At 45.0% G+C, this 27,517-nt stretch overlaps 1 protein-coding gene across 1 annotated transcript in view; it reads right to left on the reverse strand.

Annotated features, from left to right (window-relative positions):
- The window catches only part of ESYT3 (extended synaptotagmin 3), a 34,315-nt gene extending 13,142 nt beyond the window's left edge, over positions 1 to 21,173 (reverse strand). The window contains exons 1-10 of the mRNA XM_056348864.1: positions 20,797 to 21,173; positions 14,763 to 14,804; positions 13,745 to 13,879; positions 13,113 to 13,189; positions 6,642 to 6,708; positions 5,929 to 6,018; positions 4,842 to 4,897; positions 1,848 to 1,968; positions 690 to 863; positions 74 to 156 (exon numbers count right to left, since the gene is read on the reverse strand). Coding sequence (XP_056204839.1) covers positions 74 to 156; positions 690 to 863; positions 1,848 to 1,968; positions 4,842 to 4,897; positions 5,929 to 6,018; positions 6,642 to 6,708; positions 13,113 to 13,189; positions 13,745 to 13,879; positions 14,763 to 14,804; positions 20,797 to 21,081 — 1,130 coding nt within the window. The 5' untranslated portion in view covers positions 21,082 to 21,173. The remainder of the gene's footprint in view (positions 1 to 73; positions 157 to 689; positions 864 to 1,847; positions 1,969 to 4,841; positions 4,898 to 5,928; positions 6,019 to 6,641; positions 6,709 to 13,112; positions 13,190 to 13,744; positions 13,880 to 14,762; positions 14,805 to 20,796) is intronic.
- Positions 21,174 to 27,517: the final 6,344 nt, after the last annotated feature.

Genomic DNA, 27,517 nt, shown 5'->3' on the forward strand with positions numbered 1-27,517 from the left:
TTTCTGGTATGAATAATCTGGGTGTCCTGTTGTAGAGGTTACTGGACCCTGAGCAAGGGTCATGCTAACTTACCTGCCCATAAAGTCATCTTTATCTGGATCTTCATCATACAAGTCCACTTCTAAGTCCTGACCAGGCACTTCATGAACAACAAACTGGAGAAGAAAGATGTATTTATTAAAAATAAAAAGCATTCACATAGGTTTATATAGACTCCAGCTGTAGACAAGAACATGACACTTCACAGCTGTACAAGACATTAAGGGCATTCCCTACTGTTTCATGGCTAATTGTGTAACTAATACCATTGATTATAGGTGAAAATATTTCAAAACCAGTTTGTTTGGGTTTGAACTACAAAGTTAAACCCCTCAAACTGGTATCCCTAATAAGCAGAGAAGAATCAATGCTAGAGCAGGCTACAGCTGCACAGACTGCTGAACTGACTGATATTTAAATCAGTGCTTTGCACCTCCTCCAAAACCCCACGTATGTAAATCGGATCAACCTGAATGACATTTCAGGTTTGCAATGTAAATGTTGAACTTGTTTAAGGAACAGAAATGCCTCAATCAAGTAACAAAGTAGACCACCTGCTCCTGTGCAGTCAGCTAAGAGAAGGTCCTCCAAGCACACGGATGTAAATGGCTGTGCATCCTACAGATGGAAAGATCGAAAGATTCAGTACCTCAAATGTCTCATTCCAAATGGGATTAAGATCTCGGGAAACTGTCTTGCTTCGATACTGCACCGTGCCAACACGAAGAAGAGCATACGGGTCAGACTTCCCCCTGATTGCACCAAGGAAACTGTCTTTCTGGACAAGGTTTTCAGCTTCTAGCAGATGAACCCTTATTATTCCCTGCATAAAATAAGATACAAAATTGGTCATGAAAATGCAATCTTTGGATAATTATAATACGCAGCCTCCTAAAATGAGTTATTTCAGGCAGCATGGGTAGTCACCATGACAGTTTTGCAAAGACGTGTATTGTGATGCAGTATATTTCCAATGACAGCTGTATTAAAACACTTTTCCACCACTTACCTAGAAGGAAAAAACCCCAAAACCTTAAACAAATACACAATCCTATCTAGATAATAGGGTAGGAAATATTCTTCAATTTATTTTTAAATCAGAAACATACATATGCGCACAGGATAACAGCCACAGTCAAATCAAGTGTAGAGTCAAGATCAATTCCCACTGACTGAACGAGTAACTAAGCAGCCACTGGCAGGTTCTTATTTCATTGCAGTGTGGCCATTCAACTACAATTTGGTGATGCAAGTTTGTAATGGGGAGCATCCCTTTGTCATTCATTTATATTTACCTTTATTAATGATTGTATTAGGTACCTGATAGATGAAGGAGACTGAAGATTTGAATAGGTCAAACATTTAGGAGATCTGTTGTTGGGGGGGGTTTTCCCCTTATTTTTTTTCTGTAACAGACATGTCACCCTTTGAGGTCCCTAAATAAATTACACCCCTTCACAGCATTAGTAAAAAAAATTAAAGTGGCGCTCATTGCACCTTCTCTAACTGAAGATCTGTGGTATTCTCAAATGAGACTAAAGGTTTAAATTGGTAAATGAGCTCAATGTCTAAATAGACATTTTATGCCATGTATAGAGGGTAAGACGCCCCCGCTGTCCCTCCCCCCACCTTCAGTCATTAACTATCCAACATCTGCTTTTATATTTCTGAAACATTACTTACAGAAAGCCTGCAATCCAGGTTGAAACAGCTGATGCAGGAACCTAAGACACTAAGCTTGCATGCATCCAGATTGCAGCAAATGCACTCAGGTAGATTAACACCCTCAATGAAAAAAACAACTCACGCGTGGGATAGGGAACCTCAAGTGGGCAATGTTCATGTTCTTTTTCAGCGGCACTGTGATCCTGTTTGGTAGAACCAGCCGTGCAGCAATGAAGTCTTGAATTAGCGTGTCTGACATTACACTGCAGGTGGAGGGGCAAAACAAAAGCAACCCAAATGTCTACAATCGATCACAATTTCAGTTAGCATGAAAGAATGAGGCACAGCAAAAGAAATGGGCACTGCAAAGCGAGTGGTACTGCCTATCTTCCCTCAAAGAGTTGTCAAGCATTGGAACAGGCTGTCCAGGGAAGCAGCTGAGTTGCCAACCCTGGAATTATTTAAAAGATGTGTAGATGTGGCACTTAGGGTCATGGATTTAGTGGTGGACTTGGCAGTGTTAGGTTTATGGTTGGACTCGATGATCTTAAGAGTCTTTTCCAACCTACATGATTCCATGAAAAGTGTCTATGTACAACTGCACAGGAGCAGAAGAAACTCATGCTTGTGACATTTAGCTTAGAATAAGAGGAAATGGAGAGGACAGTTCAACACCAGAATCAGTCACCGAGGGTGAATGGGGATCACTGTGGAAGGTTATGCTGTCTCCTATCAATAACCTGCATCCAGCCGAGCTGCTCAGAGGAGAATACGAGCGTGGGGCAGCCTCTCAAGATGTCTTTCAATCTTACTCCCTATTGCTCTGCACGTAGTTGCCATTGCCTTGTGGCACACATGGTGCAAGTGCCCACTTGCATGCAGGAATGATCCAGTCTAGGGTTACTAGGGCTGGATGTGAATTCTGCTCTAGCAGCTGGTAAATGATGAATGGGCGTTTGGGCCACATGACGAGACAGTCACACACCCAAACAAGTCATACAAACTCATGTGCCTTCTGGGTTTCCTTAGGAATGCCGACACCAGAGACTAAGGTGAGAAAGGAATCGGAAACTTTCCAAAAAGCATTTCACAGGGAACTCAAGACCTCGAGGTAGTTTGTTTTAGACTTAAAACATGACTCCAGTGCATAGTGCTGTCTGCTCTTGGCCACATGCTGAGACCTTACTGTAAAATGGAAGAAGCCAGCACATCCAAAACAAAATGAGTTTGGCTTGTTAGTTTTGTAGGGTTTTTTTTAATAGAAGACCAAGCAAAAGATTAAGATTCTGTATCTTGGTATATTTTGCACTAAGGCGGCAAATCTTGTTTGAAGGTTTGTGGGCCTTTGGCACACAGATCACACAGGCTGAGCTGAGGGTATGTCTGGCTTTGAGTTCAGGGAACTTTCCAGTCTAATTAAAACTTACACATTTTTAGCTTTTCAGTTAAAATCTTTTCTTTATAATTGCTCTATTTGCATGGTAGGGACAACTAATTTGACCTAGTTCTCCTGAGCAAGAAGTATATGGCTATCGCAGTCATCTGGCAATCTCCAGCTGGTTCATGAGAGGATTTCCACATACAACTCAGTGTGAGCAGAGGAAAACCCAAGATCACCAAATGCCTGAAAGACTTTCATCCTCTTGATAAATCTAGTGCTTATAAGGCAGCTTCTCAGGGTAAGACTGTGCAACAACATTGTCACAGTGCATAGGTGAGGCTGGATTCACACAGAAGGAAAGCCCTCTCCTACTCCAAATGTCAAAACAGGAGCCTGAAAGCCCTTGGTCAGGCTGTTGTTGGCTTTCCTGCAAAAAAAACCCACAGGAAGGTCACAGAATTGTCCCTTCTGTCGAGTCTCAGGGTAGACACAACTAAACACAGCTTGTACGTGAGGACAGACAACTGCATCCAGTTCCTTTACTCTCTTAAGAAAGCCCCATTCATTTGAAAGGGAGAGCTCTTGTTCAACCTGTACTTCAGCCTGTTCATGGTCAGGCATGTTTTGCTCCCAGCTTTCATGTGCAGTGCTGATGAACCAGCAAGGGTTTCTGTGTTCAAATCCCTGTGAGAGAATCAGGGAGTGAAAATTTAGGACACCAAATTTGCACTTAATTATATGAGAGGCTGTAGGTTGGACCACCTACATACCTTCTCCCTGCAAGGATTAAGGAAACCATGTTAGAAAAGGACAGATTAATTCCTCTGATAAAAACCAGAGCTCTCGGGGCAAACTTCAGGGCAACAGGCCACTCTGGCCTCAAATTAAGAGAAAAAGAAAGCTTCCTCTTGCTCAACATCAAAGGTCTTCAGAGGCCCTTTAATGCATAAGCTGGCACCTGAAGTGGCCATCCACTTCCGAAGAGTCTGCAAACCATGAGCTGCAGGCGAAGAGAGAGGAACAGAAGTGTCTGCATTTGCATTGTGTCTGCATTTAAAGGGAGAAGGGCAAAGGCTGAGTAACCAAATATATTTTGTTCTTGCGTAACAATATTTTCTGCTTACACTGAGGAACAAGGACAAAGTGAATCTCCAATCTGGAGAAAATTTGAAACTTACAGTACTGAAAACTGCTAAGATTTTCATCGTTGCTGTGCACGTTTTATGTACAAGATCAACCCAAGAGGCACTGGGGAAGAGCTACATTTTCTGGAGAAGTAAAGAGCAAGCAGATTACACAGAAAGAGAAGAACATTTCCCCTCATAAATCTGGTATGGTTTTCTTTGTCAGAGGGACTGCAACTCTGTGATGCCTTACCTTTTTTTTTTCATTTTAAACTAAACAAATATAAGCACAGACTGCCCGTCACCTAGATCTACCTCATGTACCTTTGCAAGTAACTGCCACACAGGAAGTGGAAGGGTTTGTTTTTTAGTTTATAGGCTATTGTAGGTTTTGGAATTTACTATTTCTACCCTAAATGCAATGAAGCGATTGAAACAATTTTGACAGAATGTAAAAAAGCACCCTCCTCAGGTTTTGCAGACTCCACAGTCAGGTGTGATGGGATGAGTATCAGCACAACACCTTTTACACAACACTTTTGACAACAGCTTTGATGATGACTGAAGAACCCCATCCCAACTTCCAAAGGCTTTTTAAAAAAGAATAAAGTGAAGGAAAGTAGACACTTACTTAATCCCTGGGACATCCAGAAGGTTGGTCATGCCTGCCCAGTTGATTTCCAAGTGCTACAACAAGATCAGGGAGAAAAAATGTATAGGACCATTAAAATTTATTTCAGAAGAAATGTAGAATTTAAAGGGGAAGTAAATGCTTCTAAAACAAAGCCACTGTTTAAAGCAAGCAAAACCAGCACTAGTAAGTGACTGCATCTGTACATTAGAACCACAGCTGATATCAATTCCTTTATCTATTTTACCTGCCATACCGGAAATGAGGTTATGACTGGGACTTATCCTGCAAGCACAGGGAAAGACAGCATTCAGCCTCTAGCAATGGCCACTGGCAGATGCCCTGGGGTCAAGCATAATAAATCCAACAGCTCTGCCTAGACTTTGAAGTTGTTTCCTCATCCTTTCACTTAGGGGTTGGCCTATGCCCTGAGGCAGGGAGATTTACAAACACCACCTGACTTCTGGAGCCTGTATTTCTATTCACCCAATAAACAAAAAGCTTTTTTTTCATGGGCTAAAATAATGCTACTACATCTAAACACAAAACCACCTCATTCAAGATCAAAAATGGATGACTTCCATGAAGTCAAGCAGAGCATAACCCACAAACAAGCAAAGCTGTGTGCTATAAGATAACTGGTACTTGTAAGACTAGACGGTTTCTCATCTTTTATTAGGCAAGTGACCTTAAACAGGCAAGCTTTCAAAGCATGACCATGACAGCATGGTCTCCAAGATGACTGCATTTAAAATCTACAAATGGGAAGATTTAAAATCCACCTGGCAGGAGCCTTGCAGCAAGGAAACAGCTCCTGGAAAATCCTCCCATTCTCAGAGTGAAGCAAGTAAATTTTCAGGTACTACTACAAAAGAATTGGGCAAATTCATTCCTGTCATCTCAGAGTTCAAGAGCAGCACTGAACAATCAGGAATTTGCTATTCAAACACCTGTGCTGTGAGGCACTCGCAGTTATGCAGTTTGGGTTACCAGTGACAGACAGCTTGTGCCACTCACTGAAGACCTATCCACGCATGAAGACAGACCAAGATGCAAGACTGCACAGTGCAGCTCACTACTGACTCACCGGTTTCTGGATAAAAAACAAGGTCACCGCTCCAATAAAAGGTGCATCAGTTAGAAGAGGTTCCAGTATCACCCGCAAGGTCCCATACAACTGCAAAGAGAATAAACCAGGGAAAACTGAGCCTGAAGGTACCCTCAGGACACAAATTTCAAAAATGTGAGCTTCTCAATGATGGAGATAATTTTAAAAATCCTACTTGAAGTGATTTTATTTAGAATTTAATAACAACAATAACCTCCTCCCCCTCAGATCATTGCTACTGATATCAGGCAATCCTTTCTAAGTTTGTGGAGTCTCTCTGCAATCCCGATTGCCATACAATGGAATCACCTCCCTATTAGCTTTCAGCATTGCAAGAACAGCTTGTTAGTCTAACCTACACCAGTTTACAAACACCCTGGCAGAACCGGCTCTTCTGAAGTTCTCTACCAAGATGCAGCTCCTCTGAAGTCCAGTGGCAGAAGCTGGCCCACATGAGCTCGTGCTCTAGCAGTGACCCCGTTGAAGAGTTGCACTAAGAAGCTTAAAAGTGGTATTTACATGCTTTCCACGGAAGGCATCGTTTCCCCAGCCCACACACAAGGAGATAAAGCCAATCCATCCCAAGCCTGCTAGCTGGTGGTTTCCCAGTTAGTGCCATGACCTCCCCACTGGGACACTGTTACCTCCTGCCACACACAGCCTTGAACAGACAATGTTAGCGCTGCACGCACCTGTATGCCTTTCACTCCAAGATTAAATTTCGATATGTCCATGTGAATCTCACAGTCCCCTATGTAACTGAAAGAAAATTCTCACATTATTCCACAGTTTGCAACAGTCCAATGAGAAATTCTGAGCTGTATAGGGTATAAATGAAATTAGTTTTAATGACTGGCAACATGACCCCAACAGGCAGAGACAGATCTTCAAGCAGCTGAAAAGGGAAAGCTGAGCACATCAAACAAGGGTCAGATTTTCACAAGAGAAACCCTGCAGTCAGCTGGGTTATTGATCTACCTGCAAAATGTCAAAGCAACATCTGTATTTCGAGGTTACTTTTCCATTCTTAAGACTGGCAGTTGGCTGAGGCAAGCTCGCTCCAAGGAGGGGATCGATAGGCTCATTAAAAATTCAGTGTCACAGCAATTGCCCTCTTGCACCCTTCTCAGCCAAAGGCTTGATCCTACCCCACAACTGGGTGACCCAGCCCCCAGGCTGATGCAGACCCATCCTGCCATGACACATGCAGTCCTCACCTTGCCCACAACAAAAAAGCCCATACATCACCCTTGCGCACAACCCAAAAGCCCACTTGAAGGGCAAATTCATCACTAAAAATAACCTGGTTTCACTGAGGCTGAATTAAAAGGCAATGACTTAGATCAGATTTTGGTCAGTTGCCATGGAGAACATCAGGCTCTAAATAAAACAAATGCCGAGCGCAAGTGCGGTACTTTTGCAATTTGGAAACCACCTTAGACTTTTTAAAAGTACAAACATCACCTTATGCAGCAACCCATAGCCACTCCCCAGGGAGCAGAACCTAGAAGATTTGTTGATGCCTCTGGCAGAAAACAATTGAGAGGAGCTACCAAGTATCCTTTCAGTCCTCTGAGAAATAGCTCTTTTTGGATGCAGACACACAAACACCCTGCAGGTAAGGCAGGGTGTAAAGGTACCACAGCACAGTGAATGTGCTGTGCTTGCCACCTGCATGCATAATTTCACCCCATGAAGAAAAAGGACAAGATTTTTTGCTCTGACCACATGTATACAGACAAATGGTGCTGCAGTTACCATGAATTCACACTGTAATTTGCACACAGATGGATTCCCCCCACAAAAAAACTGCCAAGAACATGTAACCCTGTGAATTTTTCTCCATTTTTGCAAGCAAAATTATCAAATATTTGTTTACAGATAAGTCACTTAGCAGAATTTTAAAAGCACATAACTAACAAAGTCTTTAATGTTAGAACATTCTCATTTCTTAAATAACCAACCTCACAAGCCATGCCAAAATTAACACAGTGTTCCTTATAAGCTAGTCACATAATTAAACTTATTTTTACATTTATTAATTTCTAAAATTCTGACATTATCACAGCTCATTACACTGGGTGTTAGAAGAGCTTTGTCACAATAAAAGTCTAAATGAGAAGCCAAAATGAGTTCCTCAGTTTGCAGTAGTTAATCCAAGAGGATTTGATTCAGCTGTTGCCAGTATCCAAGACAACAAATAATAGTTGTGGTGTTTCAATTTACAACCTTTATGCCTTTCCATACAATCAAAAACTCTTCGCACCCAGTCCTAGATGTCTCTTTTCTCCAGTAACACTTCAATACATGCAATTGTGTTTTAGAGTCTAGATGTCAGAGTAGTCTTTACCCCTCTTATCAGAGCCTGAACCTTCAATTATCCTTAAGACTGCTTCATACAGGCATGACCCCCACGCCAGGGTGCCTGGTTGGAAGGATGCACTCCGTTCATTTGTTTTACTCCTCATTTGCAGTCCAGGCTGCTCATGCTACCGCCTGCCCCCTTTGCTCAGTGTAACCTGGCTGTGCTCTCTGCTGTCCGCCCCCAGACCGCACACCTGAGCCAAACTCAACTTGACAAGCAAAAGCATGTAGGGCTGAGCCCCTCTGCCACTACCCACAGGACCAAGCTTTACCCACCTGTGAAGGGTGGAAGGACCACCCATTTCTCTCCTAAATCACCTATTGCACCAGGTGGTGCAGATAAGCATGCCTGTGCCATGGATGAGAACTGGAGAAGCTTGTACGAGTGCGTATCTCTTCTGTACTTGGATGGAAATGCCGTGTTTATGATACAATGGTAATCCACTGGCTGAAGGGAAGGATGCTACAAGTGCACACACTGACAAGTCTGACTAACCTGGGTGTCTACATCACCCTTCAGAACAGGCACATGCAATTCCTCCCTGCGAAGTACCTCCCCATGGGCCCCATCTTCTCACTGGCCCGCATGCTAAAAGCCCCCTTCGGTCTGGCCTCCTCAAGTGCTCTGTAAAGCAGGCTACTCCTTAGTCTTTGGACTTGGGTAAATAAGCAAGCAGAATTAGACAAATAAGAGAGATAAGAAAACGTGACCAAGTACCACAGAGTATGAGAGAAACCAGACTACCTCTGCCTTTCCCTTTTGCCTGTCAAGTCAGGCTCCTCAGGGCAGATGTTCCTTTTCTGCTCAAGACCAATAAGATTCCAAAACGCTTTTAGTTTAAGATCCTACAAAATTAGTTAACCCAAACTCCACCAAAGCGCCAAGTATTGCTGCACACTTCCTCTTTTGACTACTCTCTCCAGTCCTGCACTAGATGACAGAGACTGTCTTTCCCAATTTGAAAACCTGCCAGTTAGGGAGTCCAGAGATCGCCTTTTAAAGTAAATTACAATGCATACATTTGTTAATACATATTATTACACTATTTTTCTGTGACATCTCATGTACTGTAAATGCCACAGAAAAGACAGAAATGAAAATTCAAAACATTTCCAACAAAAAATGATTATCATTGCTAAATCAGATCAATGAAATAGGAAGCAACTGGATTGTGAGATACTCTCTGGGAGGTAACAGTGCCTTCAAATACTTTGAAACTCCGATGATTGTAGCCAATGATTACATGGCTACACAGCAGCTCAGGCAATTGCAGAATTAGTGGGAAGGAAAGCAGTTGTAGGAGGTCAAGTGGCTGCACTTGAAAACTCCCCATTTTGAAAAAAGCAGTTTTGGAGAATATTTCTGAAATGCTTTGACTTTAATTCATTTGGAGAACGCAACTGTCAGCTCCCTACGCTCAGGGGACAGATCCATGATTTAGATCTACGGCAAATTGTTTGCAGATCCCAGAGCACTTGCCAGTTTATTTCCAGCTGGGATGTCATATTTCAGATTTGGGGATTTCAAATCCCAATCTAGTGGGGATTTTACATTTCATTTAGCCCCTGCAAGAATGCTGATACTTTCTTATGTGTCATGTGAAGGCTGTAGTTCAGGTATGAATACAGACACCAGCACCTTCAGACAGATAAATGACAAACTTCGTCTGTACAGAAGACCTGAGGGTAAGCGGCGATCATCTCAACATTTCTGTTCCGTTCTATAAACTGTGACAAAATGTACACAACTTAATTTACACCAATCGGGTGCATCATCTCAGGGACCAAGCAAAAGCTTTTGAAAGATTACATACAGCATCCTTCCTTCCCTTTGCCAAAAGGTCCCCGTGCCTCACAAGTAATCAACTCTGAGCCTTGGTTTTCCTGCCAAAAAAGCAAAGTATAGTCCTCTCACATGGGAGAGTCAAGACTGTAATGAGACAGTGCTCTACATAACTATTCCCAATGCTCTGATGCTATGGACATATAAGCTGTTGTTAATAGATTTAATTAAAGCAGCTTCTCAAGTTCCTTTCGGTAACTCCATGCAATACCAGATGTACTGCATCGCTGGCTCTGCTGGCAGCTACTGCCCATACAAGTAAGGGCCCTCTCAGTGCTATTTTTCATAGTTCCAAAGCAAAGGATGTGTTAAACTTGTGATGTAACATCACAAATTGCAGAGCAAAGGAAGCTCTTCTTCACACAGCACAGACCTGAACCACAGCATTCGCACTGGATGATGTTGCAGAGATCAGGAGCACAGATCAAACAAAATACTTTGTGGACCATATATCTACAAGTGGCTATTAAAACTACACAAATGATTCCATACAGACCACAAAGGAAGGCTAAGAAGGAAAGTTTTTTTTCCACTCCTGCCCTCTTCCTGTGTTTTTCCTGGCCAGGTCAGAGACTCTGGGTTTCAAAGACTAGTTGCCTCCTCGATAAAATTGGGGGTGGGGGGCAGATCTCTCTCCTCCTGTACTGCTGTGAGACTGCAAGCAAGCTGCATTTACAGAGCATGCCAAGATTTCTGGAAGCAAGACACTGCCTGACACAAAGGGTAACTCAGCAAGCACTGGAGCAGAGCAGAGCTGCTGCCAAGGCAGGGGTGCTGCCCACCAGGATAACAGCACCCTGTGTGAAGCGGATGCTCAGCCTTCCCTGCTGCTGCCCAGGTCAGTGCTGCGTGCAGTGGTGAGCCAGCCAACAGGTCACACTCACGTGGGCTCACCAGTAAGGGAACTCCCACAAAATTACAGCTAGCAAGCACCAAGGCAAAGGAGTCACGTTTATAAGATGCAGACATGTTAATCCTTTAATGTCCACCGTAACATAGCTACGCTTCCATGAAGCCTAACCCAAAAGGAGATAGCCAGTCACTGTGGTCCCAGCACTGCAAAGTGTGCCACACTGGAACTCACAGCCCATCACTCTTCTCCAGAGCTGTGATGCCGGGATACAGCTCTGTGGGCAGATCCAGTCATTTAACCCTCACCAGCGTGCAGCAACCAAGAGGTGGTGCAAAGGGCAGCAGCCTCACATGCGGACAGATCAAGTCCATCTCCTCTAAGCAGCTCTTCTCCCAACACCAGCTGCACTAGTGCAGACACTCACTGCTATCCGTGTGGCTAAGACAGCCTGTTTTGTAATGGGGGTTTGCCTCACTCCAGAAAAGTGGACGACCCATCTCTCCGATGAAACAAAAAAAAAAAGGGGGCAGAAAAAAAACCCAACAAAACACATGTTCCTTTGACAATCCAGAAAAAGGCAGGTAGATAACACCCCTGCTCCCTAGATTTGCTTCTGCCCACTCCTGGAAGTAATACACTACCGCCTGCAGACACTGTACAATGCACAAAACCTAACTTAGTTGCAGAAACTGATGTTAATGTATTAACGTAAGAGAAGCTGGGTCCTTAACATAGCCCAGGAGAAGAGACGCCCATCAGAGAGACAAGGTAGTTTGAAGACTCCTGTGTGAATACAGAAAATACTAGGTTATCAGATGGCAGTTCAGGTGAAGTTTGCATTAGGATGAGGAACAAAATTGTTTGGCCAGTTTGGAGATGCTGATGGGTCTGCCAAAGGGACAGGAACGAAGAGGTGGGGGAATCCCTCTGCAGAGGATTGTAAAAGACAGTAAAAATGAGTATGTGGGAGAAGCAGCCTAGAGTAGTTTAACAGACAATAGCAGTAACCTCCTGCAGAGCCTTAAAGGCATCAATTCCCTCGATCTTTATGTGGAAAACACAAATGATTTGCCAAAGGCCCTGATCTGGCTATTACAAAGAGCACTTCACTGAGAGCACTGAAGCACGACATGTTCTGGCTCAAAATCAAGCATGTCATTTTGCAGGGAGCGATGGTGCTCTGCCAGGGCTGAGGGATGCTGCCATGCCATTGCCACATTAAGCAGCAGGCACAGTTCTGAGCAGCTCTGTGCTGTTGCCAAGACAATCCGTAACTTCACACTGCTTTTTCCTACCATGAAGAAAAGCCATTTAAATTAGGCATCTCAATTGCTCACTAACTTACAGAGCTACAGCAGCATGCAAGTGGTAATTCCCGCAGTAATTCCATTCTCCAGGCTAAACCAGGAGAGAGTTCAGCTCTGCAGTGGCTCTGATGTTAACAAAACACACAAGCTCATTCAAAACAGCCTGGGAGGTATCAAATGTTTTATCTAATTTTGTTGTTGTTGTTAACAGAGCTAGAGGCAGTTTTCTGCTCAGAACAGCTGTAATCAAAAAAAGCAAATGTGTTGGGTGGCACATGGAACAAATGGTGAGTAAAACAAGAGGATTAATCCAGGGGAAGGAATTAAAAAACAAATAGTGCAAGTAGTTCTGGAAGAACGGGAGAGGTTGGACTGAAGAGGAACGATACTGGGGCCAGACAGACCAAGTGCCTCCATGCCCGAGAGCTGTCAGAGCTGTCAGAACAGGAAATACAGTTCCAAAACTTGGGTTCTTCCTGCCATGCAAAGCCAAGGGGCACATCCTTATACCATGGCAGCAGTGCTAAGCCAGAGTAGGTAATACCCAGACCTGCACAGGTGACACTGCTTTCTGACTTACAGGCTGATGCACAAGATCCCTTTCTCTAAGTATTCAGGACATCCAGCTGGGGGACAGATTATCTCATATCATTCTAGGTTTAAATAAGATAAGGAGCCCTCCACTTCATGCTGATTTTAGTGGACCGAATGTCCAGTCCTGCATGACAATTCACACACAGGTGTCAAGTGGGCAGTGAGTTAAGAACCGTCTACATAATCGATGATGCAATGTTACCATATCTGCAGGTCTAGGATAACTTGTCTTCTATCAATTTCTTTGGTGTACACTTTTATTCCATTGATTCTAGGGCACTGAAATAAAGACAAATAAGATACAACATAGTTAATATCTTTTCAATTTAAGTCCAAGCAAAAAGCCCTACTCATTTCAATCAATTTGAGTACAGAAGCATTCATTAAAGACTTTGCACGACTGCATGTAAAGTACGAGTAAACCACACAAGTTTTTCCCTTAAAGAGGCAGTGTGAACAGCCTTGGCATTCCTCAAATACAGGGCTGGCTGCAAGCAGCACATGCTGCAAGCCTTCAAAGCACTGAAAACTCCCGTCACAAGTGCGTTACAAAAACGTTAAAAAAATGTAAAAAAACCCCATGGAGACATGCCCCTTTTTGTATCTCCAGTCCCAGGATACTGACAGCCAGTGGGAAGGGATGTGTGTATCTCCTATATGATCTTTCTTTCCTTCATGGTGAAGATGCTCAAGTCAACATGAGGAGGGAACACAGGAGGCTGTAGTGTTGTACCAATACCATTTTGTTAAATATTCAGAGCTGAACAGACTCCCCTTGCATCTGAACTTTTCAGAAAAGATTGAACTGCAAGTGTTGCAAAGGATTCATATTACCTTCTCGCCAAAGTGGATCTTGGTAAAGGTGCATGTTTTCAGATGTACATTCTTTGCTCTGATTTTTGGTTCAAGAACTTCTTTAAATGTTTTTTCCATGATTGTCCCAAAGTATGGCCAAGCCTGTACAAGGACCTAAACAATAGCAAAAGTGGAAACACACTCAAGATTCTTTGTGTAAGACAACTTTTGTTGAGAAACAGACACACAGATTACAGAATGCTCAGCTATTAATGTCTGTCATTTTAAAATACTATGTCACATTTGTGCTCATAAGTCATCCCTATATAGGGATCCACCTCAGTTCCTCAGAAAAGGAATTTGTTTTAGGAACCAAAATGTGAGTTTTCAGCACCATAGAGTCTATTGACTGCTTCTGACCACAGGGGCCGAGCCAGCAAAGCCCAGGGTTAAATTCTCTAAAGCACAAGTCCCTAATTACTCTTAAATGTCATGAAGTTCCAGAGTTAGGTTTATTCAGATAGGAATAAGATGAGCTTCTACATCAAGAAGAAAGCTTGCTAGAAACAGGATAGTTACTGGATGTGAATTTGCAAGTTCAGCTGTTTTGCTGTTCACAGAGTCCAGTTCCAGCAAGAGCTTGACGACACCTGCTGATGAGAGCACCCACTTCAGAGCTCTCTGGGAACCTCTCTGGTAAGAGAAGATGACACTGCTTTTGCTAAAATAATAATAATAATACATACACACACACACACATATACACATACATATATATACACACATACATACACTTGGTTTTAGGGTTTTTTTTAATCTCAGAACGAAGCATTGTGGTCAAACTCGAACTTATATCAACCAGGTACACGTTTGGCTCTCACCAAAACCACAGTGGCATCTCTGTACTTAAGTGGCTCCAAGACTTAAGTACAGACATTGATATGGTTGAACCATATTGTAGTGAGCTCATAACTTCCTCAAACTTGGCCTGCAGAGTTTGTGCTGTGATACAGCTCGGAGCAGATGACCTCACAAACCGGAGTTCAGAGCTCCTCACCTTGTTCAGCCACTCTGCTCGTTCAACATCAGGGAAGTGAACCTGCATGCAAAGAAAAATACAGTGAGTGGCACATGCCATCTATTCCAGCATACTTTAACAAATGCAAAAGATACCACGGAGTGTGGAACAAGTTTTAGAGTAAGCAGAGATCCCTCTGCCCTCATACATACATCCATTATAATTTACTACCTCCCTGAAAAATTGTAAAAGGCAAATAAAACAGTAAAAAAAACCAATCGAAGGCAAAAGAACACACGTGCACTGATGTACCAGTGTGCTGCTAGGCACATTTATATGATTAAAGCAAGTGTCATATCCTGTTTGTGACGTAAAGCAGTATTACAGATTCCTCATCCTTCTTTTGGTCATACCTTGGGAAGCCACGAGAACCTGCTTCCTTTCAAGATCACAGGCTGTGCTGGACCTGCTTCCTGCACCAGCTCACCTCAACCAGGACACCGCACTTTGGAAAACAACAACCTGCTTAGGAAATTCAGTGTATTGGTTGTGGCAGCATTTCTCCACTAACACAGTGCCAATGGCTTCAGGGAAAAGCAGCACTGTCAGAGTTCAAACCTATTAGCATACACTATCATGTGTAACAGTCCCGTGTTTTCACCTCTCAGAGCTTTTTGAGATACTAAGGACAACTAAAATGTAGTCACTTATGCATCATGTTTTCATGTGCATACATCAAATGCCAGCAAGAAGTGTATACGTTCATTACAAAATCCCTCCGGTTTCCTGAAGTAAGAACTTGTTTGATCACCACCAGGGCAGTAGGATACGAGTCTGCTCTCAAGTAACTAACCAGTCTCTCAGACCTCACACCAAGAAGTTGCTGAGTGATGAGCCACGATCACCTTTACTACAACCACACATTAGTCTTATAGATGTGGTATCTTCAGTCAGTGCTACAAGCTGGTAGCAGGGGAAGGATGGTGCAGCAGCTTCTCGGAATGGACATTTGGGCCCTGCTCTGCTCTACAAGAGTGCAGGAACACAAAAGGACTCCTTCAGCCATCATCTAGCCAGATAACAGTAATTGGGTAGGACAATACATTGCCTCCTTATACAAGAGCTGTGAATCACACTCTTCAGTCAAAGGCTTGCCATTTAATTCAGCAGCTTTCAGAGGTGCTCAGAGTCATTCAAATGGAATGGACAGAAGCTTGCCTTTTATTCCAGTTTCACAGATGATTTCAGAAGCCATTTTCCTTGCTCAAATAATGCTTCAAATTATCTCCTATTACATAAAAAAGTGATATTACCATATACTTCATAAGCAACTTCTTTTGATGCTCTACACAGCAAGTTTTCCATTAAATAAGACAACGAAAATTCACAGAAAGGTCAGCCTACCCAGCTCTATTTGCATGATAAAGTGAGAACACAGCACCAGAAGGGACAATCAATACTGATCAACCACTGCTGACATTTTACAGTAAGATCGATTATGTGAACCGGGGGACCTCCACTTCACCTGCCAGACTTTCATCTTTCACCAAAAGGTCCTCCATCACGGCACATAAACCCCAGGTAGCCTGAAGGCAGCTGGTCCCCAGCTCCAGTGCAACTTCCAAGCACCAGTGTCCCACAGCATTTGTGCCAGAGCTCTGGATCAGTCACAAGTAGGATAGAGCAGGGGTGGTAGTAGCATGGTGAGCTGTCCTTCAGAAGACCTTACAGTGAAGAGAGGATGTGACCCAAGAGGAAGGACAGACCAGGACTCAGGGCCATAGTTAGGCCACCACATCCCAGTGAGAAAGTTACAGCCCATGTGTGAGATCCACCAACGTTAAGGGGAGAAATGCAGCACAAAATAAACCACTAAAGTTGGCTGGGATTATTCACTAGAGCCAAAGCTGCTAGAGATGCAACTGCAAGAGGTGACCAAAAAGCAAGATGGTGGCTAAAGAGAGCTGGAACAGCACAGAGGAGCATCAGACAACAGGCAAAAACCATGAGGAGGCAGCAGCTAAACCCACCTTAAGAAAAAACAAAACCGAATTCACTATTTGTGCCACAGACACCCAAAGCAGACAGCCCACAGCAAACTCCAAAAGCAACCGCAATGAATCACGTCCCAGTGTGTCACACCTCAGGTTGCTGCGATAGGATTAGCAGCCATTTGTGGTACATTTCCATCCCGCTTGACACCCCCTCATTCACGTGTCTGCAACACGGCTCCTACCCAGGCACTCTGTGCCTCAGTTTCCTTTGGCAGACAGAAGAAATAGCACTGCTGTAACTCTGTGGTACCGCAGACCACCAGGAGCTCCTTGGCTAACACAACAGGGCTCCCACCCAGGCAAACACCACAGAAATTGGCCGACTACAGGTCTCTGGTGAAAACCAGCTTTCTGCCTGTTATGAAAGGCCACCAAATTTCAGTGGGTTCCCAATACCGAAGGTCAGCTGCACTCAATGGCGCAAATTCAGTGTGCAGTTCCGCAGAAGCAGAGCTAGGTATCCAAAGTGTTGCATCCACATTATCCCCTGTCCAGGAAGATATAAAGCTCTGAGCCAAGCCTTTCATACCCACAGGGTATTCTCATAATGTGCAAGTCCTGATAGGAGAGGATGGGCTCTGCTCTATTTCAGTCCAGTGATACCACCAAGCTCTGTTCTTGACCCAACAGCTTACTCCAAGAACTTACTGTGTCCTAATATGTTCTGGAAAAAAACCAGTTGGAGCTCCATACTTTCTAATCACGTACTCTGGACTTCAGACTCACTTCTGACCCTTACTACTGGTGAGAGCCCTGGCAGCAAGGTCTTGTCCTCGAGTTTGTCATCAGTACAGCACAGATAAGCCCAAAACACCTCCTACTAAGCCCAGAACCAGCCACCGAGAGCTGCCAAAGTTAACACTGTTCCAGAATAAGACTTAATCCTGTAGCCTTGGGCAAGTCACACTATCAAAATCAGTTTCACCCATCTACAACAGAAGGCATACTTGTGCCAATATTTCAGGAATGCTGCAAAAATTACTTAGCATTTGAAAAGAGCTTTGAAGATCAAAAACGCCAGGTAAGGGCCAATTACCAGCAAGTAAAGAAAATGTGTAAGTTTCTGCATGGCTCCACCTTGCCCTGGAGCTGGCCACAGCAACTACCATCGTGATAGCAAAAACTGCAGCTGACAACAGTGCCATTCTGTTCAAATACAGCACAGGAATCTATCCATTGGGAGCAGGGTGGAGGGTGTTTGTTTGGGTTTTTTTTATTTTAAGGAATGGGGGTTTAGCTCCCTGTGCAGGGGTGTTGTCTAAACAAGCCTTTTGCACAAACAAGGAGTCAACAGGCAAAGTTTTAAAAGGACTGCTCTGTACCCGCTAACACTCATTTCTCCTGGTGAAATGAGTTTAACATCAGGAAGAAATCCAGCATACTTGGATGTTCTCACCTGCAACCTACCAAGAGCTGATAGAGCAACACGGAGAAGTCACCACCATGGTCCCCCAGGAGCCAGAACAAAGGTAGAAGCCCAGCTACCTCTTCCCCAGGCACTGGTTTTACAGGAGTCATGCTAAAGGGTGCCCAGGCTCAAGTCAGAAAGCCTCATCTCTCCAGGACACAGATCTGACTCTGCTCAACATGAGCAGGTTTCCAGCCTGGTTTCCTAAGGAAGCACAGTCTGCCCACGTAAGCTGTCTAGCACAGGAATGCCTCTATTCCAAACTCACTGGCTGGTTTCAGCCAAGAAACTGGTGCTGCAAAATAACCCTGCAATTTCCCTGAAACAGATGGCTGAGTAGATGAGGGAAACCCTCCCAGCACCCCCCCCCCCCCCCCCCCCCCCCCCCGGAGGAAAGGCTGGAATGTAAATGCATCTCCTAACAATTGATACCAGGGCCCAGCAGAACCTGAGTCACATTTGAAGGATCCACTGCACTGCTCTTAGGGAGAAGGGGTTTTAACCAGCAAGCACAATCAGTGTTTAGTCTTCACTCTTCACTGGACAGATCCTCCTCATTTTACTACAGGGCACGCAAGGAGACAACTATTTACCCATCCCCTAAGACACTGCCATTGCTTCACATCAACAGAACCTTTCCTAGGATTACAACAGGGCAAATCCAACCCATGCTCTCCTTTGCCTGAATTGTGCTCCTACTCCCACCTCTGCATGACAGGAGAGAAGAACACAAGGGACATTTTTAGAGATGTTTCAGTTGAAGGCTCATGAACATCGAGGCCAAGAAGAAAGTCAAAAAAAGGTGACACCACAGAGAATAAACTGAATAGACAGCAGATAAGAATCAGCCTCCAAGACTGGCACAGAGGAGAAGAAGATCAAATCAAAGAAGGCGATATAGAAGGAAGATTAAAACTGAGGACTTAAAAGATCACACAAAAAGTACAAGTGTGGTGTGGAAGTAAACACCAACAGATGAAGAACAAAAGTTACCAACACAGGAAAGCAAAGGAGGAGAAGCAGCAACACCGATAAAAGCTAAAACTAAAAGCACATGGTGCAGCCCCTTCATCCTTAGGTCCTCTCCTATATCAGGCCTTCTGGCAGCTAGCTCCAAGAACTCACAAGTCAGGAGCTAGGCCTCTGAGCAGAGGGACTCCATCTTCCCCGTCAGCACCCACTAGGCAGTGGGAGACAGCAGTGGGATCCCCCTTAAGCCTTCCCTTCTCCAGCAGGAGGCTGAACAACCCCAGCTCTGTCCGCCTCTCCTCACACCCCAGGTGCTCCAGCCCCTGACCATCCCAGTGGGCTCTGCTGGAGCATCCCCATTTGTCAGCACCCCCTGCTTGGGGGACACTGCGTTTCAAGTACAGGGCAATCGATAACCTTCCACCAATCAACCACAGGCCCACGCACTAATAAAGCCTGACACTTTCAACCACAAAACTGAAGAACTTTGAGACAATGTGTGTGTGTGCTGGGGGGGCGCTTCTGATTTTTCAGCACTAAGAGGCTCAGTTTCTCGTTACCCAAACTGAGAGCGCTTGAGGATAAAGCACGGCACTGTTCTCACAGCATCAGGGCGAGAGCTGACACTACCACACTCATTAATGCTCTGAGTTGTTTTAAAAGCTCTGTCAATACAAACAAGCAGAAACCTCATTCAGAGACTTCGGTGCCCGGCGGGAGGGAACATGTGCAGGGAGCCACAGCAGCTCTGCTAGGAGACCCTGGCCTCCCTTCTCACCAGTGCCAACTGCTTTCGTTTCCCACACTGTTAAAGACAGCCAAGCGCTGTAGGCTATATAAAACAGTTTGCTGACTATAAACGTCTCAATGCAACACTCCTTACAAATAGACCTCTTTGATATTCTCTTTCTTACAAGAAAAGCATTCCCCTACCAGTCCCTGACATGTTTTTAAATGCTAAGCAAATGACGATGAAGAAAAAAAACCCCTCATCATCCATTTCCATTAGCCAACCAAGGCTACTGCACAAAGAACCAGAGACAAAGAATAAAACGTGAAGCTAGATTTTCAAGTTTCTTCGCTTTAAAACATAGAGTGGCTAAGAACAAATGTGAAGAACAGAGGCTGGCTTTCCACACCATCAAGAGACAGCTCTTTAAATACTTGGTTTTTAGCAGACAGCGAATATTACGTTTACAGATTATTTTTTTTAAATGACACTGAAGAGAAGAGAAGAAAACATTCTGGACGACAAAATATAAAATCTAAGTACCCTCTACACCAAAACACCTGCAATGCAACAGCACATATGTGAAGGATTTCTCCGGGGATACGGCAGTCTGTTTTCCAAGCACGCTTACAGCAACACGCACATCCCCTGGACCGAACCAACTTCCAGTTTAGCACTCACTGCACCGAGCAGGACTTCACAATCACAGGCGTTACTGCTCGGTCCAAGGCATCACCGCCACCCGTTTTCCTTTGCCCTCCGCCTGCTCGCCACGGGCCACCCCGCTCCCGCCGCACCGCCGCGCCCCGCCGCCACCAGCCCGCTGGGTCCCGCTCCCGGGGCTCCCGCCGCCGCCGCGGGGGGGGGGGGGGGGGGTGTCGCGGCGCCCCTCCGACCCCCGGAGTCTCTCACCCAAGCCGGCAGGTGCCGGGCGGCCAGGCCCCGGCACACCGCCTCCCGCTCGTCCTCCAGCAGCGCGAAGGCGGCGGCCAGCCGGTCGCGCTTCCACCGCCGGTTGCGTGCCCAGCAGAGCCACAGCGCCAGCCCCAGCAGCAGCCAGCTGCCGCTCAGCCCCAGGGAGCCCGCCAGGTAGACGGGACCCAGGCACAGCAGCGCCCACGCCGCGGACGAGAGCAGCGGCCGGGGCAGGGCGCCCGGGCGCCGGGCGGGGGGGCGGCGGGCGGCCGCGGGGTTCATGGTGCGCGCCGGACCCCCGGGCGCCGCGGGGTCGCCCCTGCCGTGTGCGCAGTGCCGCGCCGCTGCCGCAGCCGCCCCCGCCCGGCGGGGAACCGGGGCAGCCGCCGGCCCGGCCCGGCCCCGCCGCCAGCGCCTCGGCCTGCCCCGCCCCGCCGCGCTACGGCGCCCCCCAGCGAGAGCGCCGCGGGGGCAGGCGGCGGCAGCACGGCCGGGGGGCGGCCCCGCTGCGGCACGTACGGGCGGCCGGGGAGGGGGCGGCCGCGGAGGGGGCGGCCGCCTCGCCCAAGCAGGGAGAGGGGAGCGAGGGAGAAGCCGCGCAGCCGGGGACCCGCCGGAGAACCGCTGCTGGGAAGGGGTCGCTCCCAGCCGCTCCAGGCAGCGCTCGGGTCCGTTCCTGGCAGTGGCCCTCGCTGAATCCCGCTGTGATTGCTTCCTGCTGAACACACAAAGATACCAGGCAGGAACAACCTGTTGGTTCTGGACACTTGCCGCTTGAAGAATAAGAGCGCTTTTTTGCCTCCTCTTTTGATTTTGGTGGGGGTTCAAGTTTTGAAACACTGAGAATTACGCATTAGGGAATGCATCATTATTCGGGAGCCACGAAAGATGCAGTTTTGAGATGCTTTTGCCCCCAGCAGTATCAACTCTATACCTTCCTGTATATGCCTTAAGAGACAGGCTGTAATGGTATGGTCCCACATTGTTTTTCACTGCAGTTTTCCCTGGATCAGGCAAATGCTACTCTTTGTTCAGTGGATAAGTCTGGAACATCAGTGAATGATGCCAGCTTTTATTGTGGTCCCTTTCCAGTGCTGGCCGCACGAGATAACAAATGATGAAGCAGACGCAAACCCCCAAGAAAAGGAAGTTGACTGTGGCTGGGGAGAACTAGGTTTGGTCTGTACTTTGCCATGGAATTGATATTTAATTATGGGTCAGTCAGTAAATCAAACAATACTGCAAGTGATCCTCATTTGTATGTTAATCATTGCGCATGACTGATCTGGGATAGAAATCAGTTCAGGCATCTGAAAAAAACAAGCCTTAAACGCCTCACACTAGACAAACGCATGCATGAGACATCAACTATTAACAGATACTTTTGGAAACAAACCCCCCAGTCTTTCCCTTCTGTCAAATAGGATGAGTATGTTCTTCCTGGGGGTGCTGCAAAGATAAATCATTATAAAACACACTTAGGAAAGTACTTCTTTACATGGTGGGCAGTAAACTTCTAGAACTTGGAGGAGGCTGCAGGGTAGACAGTATCAACAGGTCCCAACGGGGATTAGGTAAATTCTCAAACAAGAGGACCCACAGACGTACTCCCTAACGTCAGGGATACAGCAGCTGTGGATGCTGGGAGAGGTGGAGGGGAAAGGACTGCAGGAAATGACTGGGCACATGCTCTCTGCCTAAACAGCAACTTCTGTGCCACCCAGAGCAAGTGGACAAGTGGGCTGACCCCAGGGGGTCTGTTTCTGTTTGTAAAGCTGTGAAGACCAGAAACTGATGGATCTAACAGCTGAAGGAATATCTGCCCTCTTGATAGCATACATTAAAAAACATGCAATGGTTAACTTGCACAACTATATATATCAGGAGATATGCTTGCAAGCGAAAGCACACCTGGTTTTGTGCTGTGACCAGAGACTGAGGCTGACTTGTTATTTATTTTTCCCACTGCCATTTAAAGCTTTGTAAAACATGTTCAGTATGACATTTCAGCCGTGATTCTTCATATGGATAATCTCAGCCCCAAAGTCTGACCTTTTGGAAAAACAGAAACTTCTGAAAAAAAAGGGGCTCTTCTAGTGATTTTGAAGACTTAGAAGGTTGGTTTTGCTACAAGGAGAAGCTATAATGAAAGGTAGATCCAGTGTTCTCCTCCTTAAAATTACTACTGTTACGAAGTTTGAGATATTTAGCTCAAATTTGTAGAGCTATGCAGTTTAGAAGAACCAACAGGTGGCAGCTTATTGAGCAGGAAAAAGTGGGGCTGCACTGAAATACACACTGGCTAATTTCATAAATAACTACAATTTTTTGTTTTTTCTTGTTCTTCACTCAGCTGATCACAAAAACCTAGGTTCAGGTTAAAGGATAATAAAAGAGCTCCCTCTGTACAAATGATCAGAGCATTTCCAGTCCTGCAGCACAGCCCACAGCTGCTGTTTGGTGAAGGAAATGCTTCCAGGAAAGCAGAACTCCACATCCCATCCTGCACAGTCCCCAAGACCCTGAGCTCGGAAACAGCCACACTCTCTTGGGCACTGCTCGTTCCTTTGCTGCCAACTCTTTACCTTGTGAAGAGACAGTTCCTTTCTAGGTCTAAAGAGGTTTTAAGAACTTCAAAAAATTACACAAATAATACAAAGTTTCTTTAAACTCTAGCTCATACTACTTAAAATTTTAGAAGTTGAACAAAAGAAAAAGGGGAGTAGAACTGAAAAATTACTTTTATCACAATTAGTTACACAGAGAGCTGTTCTCAAACCAAATACCGTGCTCATGAGAACAAGATGAATCAATAACCTTTGAGAGTTCTGTTAACTCTGTTTATGATGGATAGTAGTTACCCTTTAAAGAATAATTGTTTCCTGCGGTTTATCTTAAATGTCAGAGGAAATACTGAGCCACTGATCAAGAGGACAACTTAAGACCTATCGATGTCCTATTGGGGAAAGTATGACCTTGACTGCAGCAGACTACTTTCAAGCACCAGATAGCTGAACTACTTGAAGTCAATCTTATTTTCAATTACAGGGAAATTTCACAACCTGTTTCTCCCAATATACACAGGACAGTCACCAAGGTAATGACCCAAGGCTATTGTTCTGGCCTGTGACAATCTTCACCTCTGATTTAACTTGATTAGATATCACCACTGTAGATTATTAACACTGATAAAAGCATATGTTGTAGCTGATTATGACACAGAGATTTTACAGAAACTGCAGGGCTTTGAAAATGTATTAGTACTAAATTTGCTGTCTCTCAAGCTGGCCATGGTAACTAAGGCAACCCACTTTCAAGGTGGGGAGTTAAGAAAAAACACTGCCAACGCTTTTTTCTTTTAACTACAGAGAATATGCAACGGAATTAATCTGAAACATCAATTTAAGCACATACCAAGCTATCAAGGCTTTACTGAAGATGACTTCCTAACTTAACTTTCTTGTGGCTTCAAGGTTTGTGACCAGTGTGAAATTCCCTCATTGATGCTAGCAAATATTGGAGGTGCACTGCGTCTTTTCTCTGTGCATCCACAGCAAAATAGAAAACACTTATGTAAGGATAAAAACTTACTCCCTGAGTTCACAGAATGACTTCTGTAACAAGACCTGGTTGAAGCAGCTACCCCTTTTGGCACTCCTTGTCACTTGACAAGGAATTATTGTTCAGTTTCCTCTGGGTTCATCCTCTCCATCCGTGTGCTGCTCACCCTGTCAAGCAAAGCCATATCTAGACTCCGCCTATCACAGCACAGAAGTCTTGTATCTACTCCTACTGTCTGTTCTCTAAGCAAACATTCCCACCGAGTATGGAGTGCATTCCCCAGGGAAAGCTAGGGCTCCTTCATTCTGTCCGGTTCTGTCCAGAAATTAAATATGAGCTGGACAGCTCTAATGAGCCCCTGTTACATTGTTCGGCCAGGTAGATTATTCTGGCTGGAGCTGTGTAATTTGGTCATGAAAATTACTATGTACATATGTCCCATTTTGGGAATCATTCCTTTGGCATAAAACAATACCAACCTCAAGCCTAGCTGTAGGACACTGACTAGCTAAACCATACCTAATCTAGGACTAACTCGTATTACGTATAAACTTGGTCTGCACTGGTAAAGCTAATGGGATTTCTGCTCATGTGAAAAATAATCACATACAGAAGATTGCAAGACCAGGGCTTTAGTTGGGAATACGTGCAAAGCCAGGCTGGGAGTACATGACCTTTGCTTTTAAGGGCTCCGCTTCACTGTGCTCACTCTCCTATATCGTGCCTTGTGTCTGCCTGGTTCATGGATTCTCACTGCTTTTGTACAACAGGCTGTAGAGAGAGGCACTGAACAGCTGGTACTTTTGGCAATATAACAAAACCAGTCACAGCAATTTATTTCACACATCTACTTGTTCTTTGGGAGGGCACTGCAGTAGTGTGCAGAGTATCCACCACAGGACATAAAAGGGTGGTGTGGCCCAGCGCCCCTTGCTCAGCCTTGTCTTTCTGCCAGCGAATCCCACACTGCTCTGACACTGTGAGTCGCAGTGAACATCTGGGTTAGCAGAGCACTGAGAAAAGCTGTGTCTTGTATACACAAGTAATACAACTGCACAGGTGAGGCATGAGAAAGCAAAAGAATACAAAGCGCAATCTATGATGGTAGCAGAGGGAGGGGAAAAAATATACTCCCCTAATAGCAAGGACAGTATTTTCCAGTGCTTCCAGAGACAGCCTGCAAGTTGGAGCTGTCACTTTCCTGGCTCTGGGTACGATTCACACAAGACACATCAGCGCACCTGTGTCATTGCGGAGCCTGCACGGACCTGTAAGCAGCTGGTGCCACCTGCTGAACACAAAAGCTTTTACTTCAGGAAGGCAGGCTACAGAAAAAAGCTGGAGCAGCACTTAACGGAGGGTAGTTGTGACCTAATCCACCTAGGGGAGATCCCTGGATGCTGTCACAAGGTGGCTTTGCATGCCATTATTGACGTTAGTAAGCAAACCAGAATTGGTAGGTAATTTATAATCCGGATTGAGGAAAAATAATTTCCCACCTGAAAAGTCAAATCTTGCTGAAATTAGACTGTATTTCACATATAACAGAATCAGCAGGGAACTGCAATGAGCCAGGGGAACTTCAGCAACTTTTATAAGTCTGTGCCAAGTACAATTTTTATTATTGTACTACACGTTTTAATCTCAGAAGCACATTCTGTTAAATCTGTTTGTTTTAAATTTTGTCATTGTTCTAACATGAATTTATTCCATTTTTCTGTTTGAGCAATTGTATCTGCAACAGGATCTCTAAGCACAAGTTACAATGTCTTCAGTCTAAAAATAACCCAAGACATTTCTCAGAGGATAAAATATTTTACAGATTTTGTTATGTCAGTTAGTGAAAGGGAAGCAAGAAAAACCTAGGAAAAAAATATTATCCACATCCTTTTAAATCTTTTTCTACTTTGCTGAGTGGAAGAGCATGCTGGTACAGGCTACTGACACATTAGGCTACAAAAATTGCCTTTCAAGTGCATGATGAATTTTCAGAACAAGCTTATCAATAATTTATAGCTTATAGATTACGTATTAGAAAAAAATCTTTCACCAAAAGGGTTGTCAAGCATTGGGACAGGCTGCCCAGGGAAGTGGTTCTGTCACCATTCCTAGCAGTATTTAAAAGATGTGTAGATGTGGCGCTTCAGGACATGGTTAGTGGTGGGCTTGGCAGTGCTAAGTTTATGGTTGGACTCAAAGACCTTAAAGAACTTTTCCAACCTAAATTATTCTATGATTCTGTGCTTTACCTTTAATAACACCATCCCTACGAAGCTAGTTTCTTTACACCTGGGCTTTGAAGAAGTAATGGATATGTCATCTGCTACATTTACTTCTCCCCAGAAGGAAAAGAGGGAGTTAAAAACTGACACTTTCTGCTCCTTCCTTTCTGCTGCAGGGCTCAGTCAAAACTGCACCTTTAATAAAATGCAGATTTGCCAGAGGACTCTTCATGTCTGTGGTCTATGCTTGACATGGCAAGGGACACAGATCAGATTCGGACCTACAGAGTAACAACAGGAGCAACACATGTGAAACTGTTTTTTTGCCTGCTCAGACATCCCTTCATTGTAATGCATCCTGACACAGGAACACCTGCCTGCCATCTCCCACTTGGAGTGTGGGCTGCCAAAGATGGCACAGGCACAGTTTGCAATGGCACAGCCAGGCTGGCACAGGGCTGGGAATCCAGTCAGTCAGAAGCCACTTTCCTCGAGCGAAGTTATTGCCAAGGAGCTGTGACAGCATCTTGCCTCTCTCTCTGTGAGGCTGCACCTCCCAGCCCCTGCTGAGTTTCTGCTTAGTGTGCTTAGCCTTTTATTTGAGCGAGGAAAATACATAAGCCTGTCTGAACAGCTTCCTCGGAAGGGCTCCTACCACCTGTTTTCAGGGTGTGCTTCCAGCAAAGAGCTGATGCTCTAAAATGAAGCCCTGGATTTGGGAAGTGCTGCCTTCAAAGCTCCAGAAAGGTCAGTGAAAAGCCTGTTCACAGCAGAATCAGTGCTGAATCCAATAGTGTCCTGAAATCTCTCTGAGCAGGCAGAACTGCTCTGTGCCAGATTTTTGCACTTGAAGATGTGCACTGGGTGAATTTTCAGATGATTTTTCTTAGCTCATCATGAGCAGCTGCAGCACACAAACAAGCTCAAGATTAAAG

This window comes from Falco biarmicus, chromosome 8, assembly GCF_023638135.1.
Source record: "Falco biarmicus isolate bFalBia1 chromosome 8, bFalBia1.pri, whole genome shotgun sequence".
In the NCBI taxonomy this organism is placed as follows: Eukaryota; Metazoa; Chordata; class Aves; order Falconiformes; family Falconidae; genus Falco; species Falco biarmicus.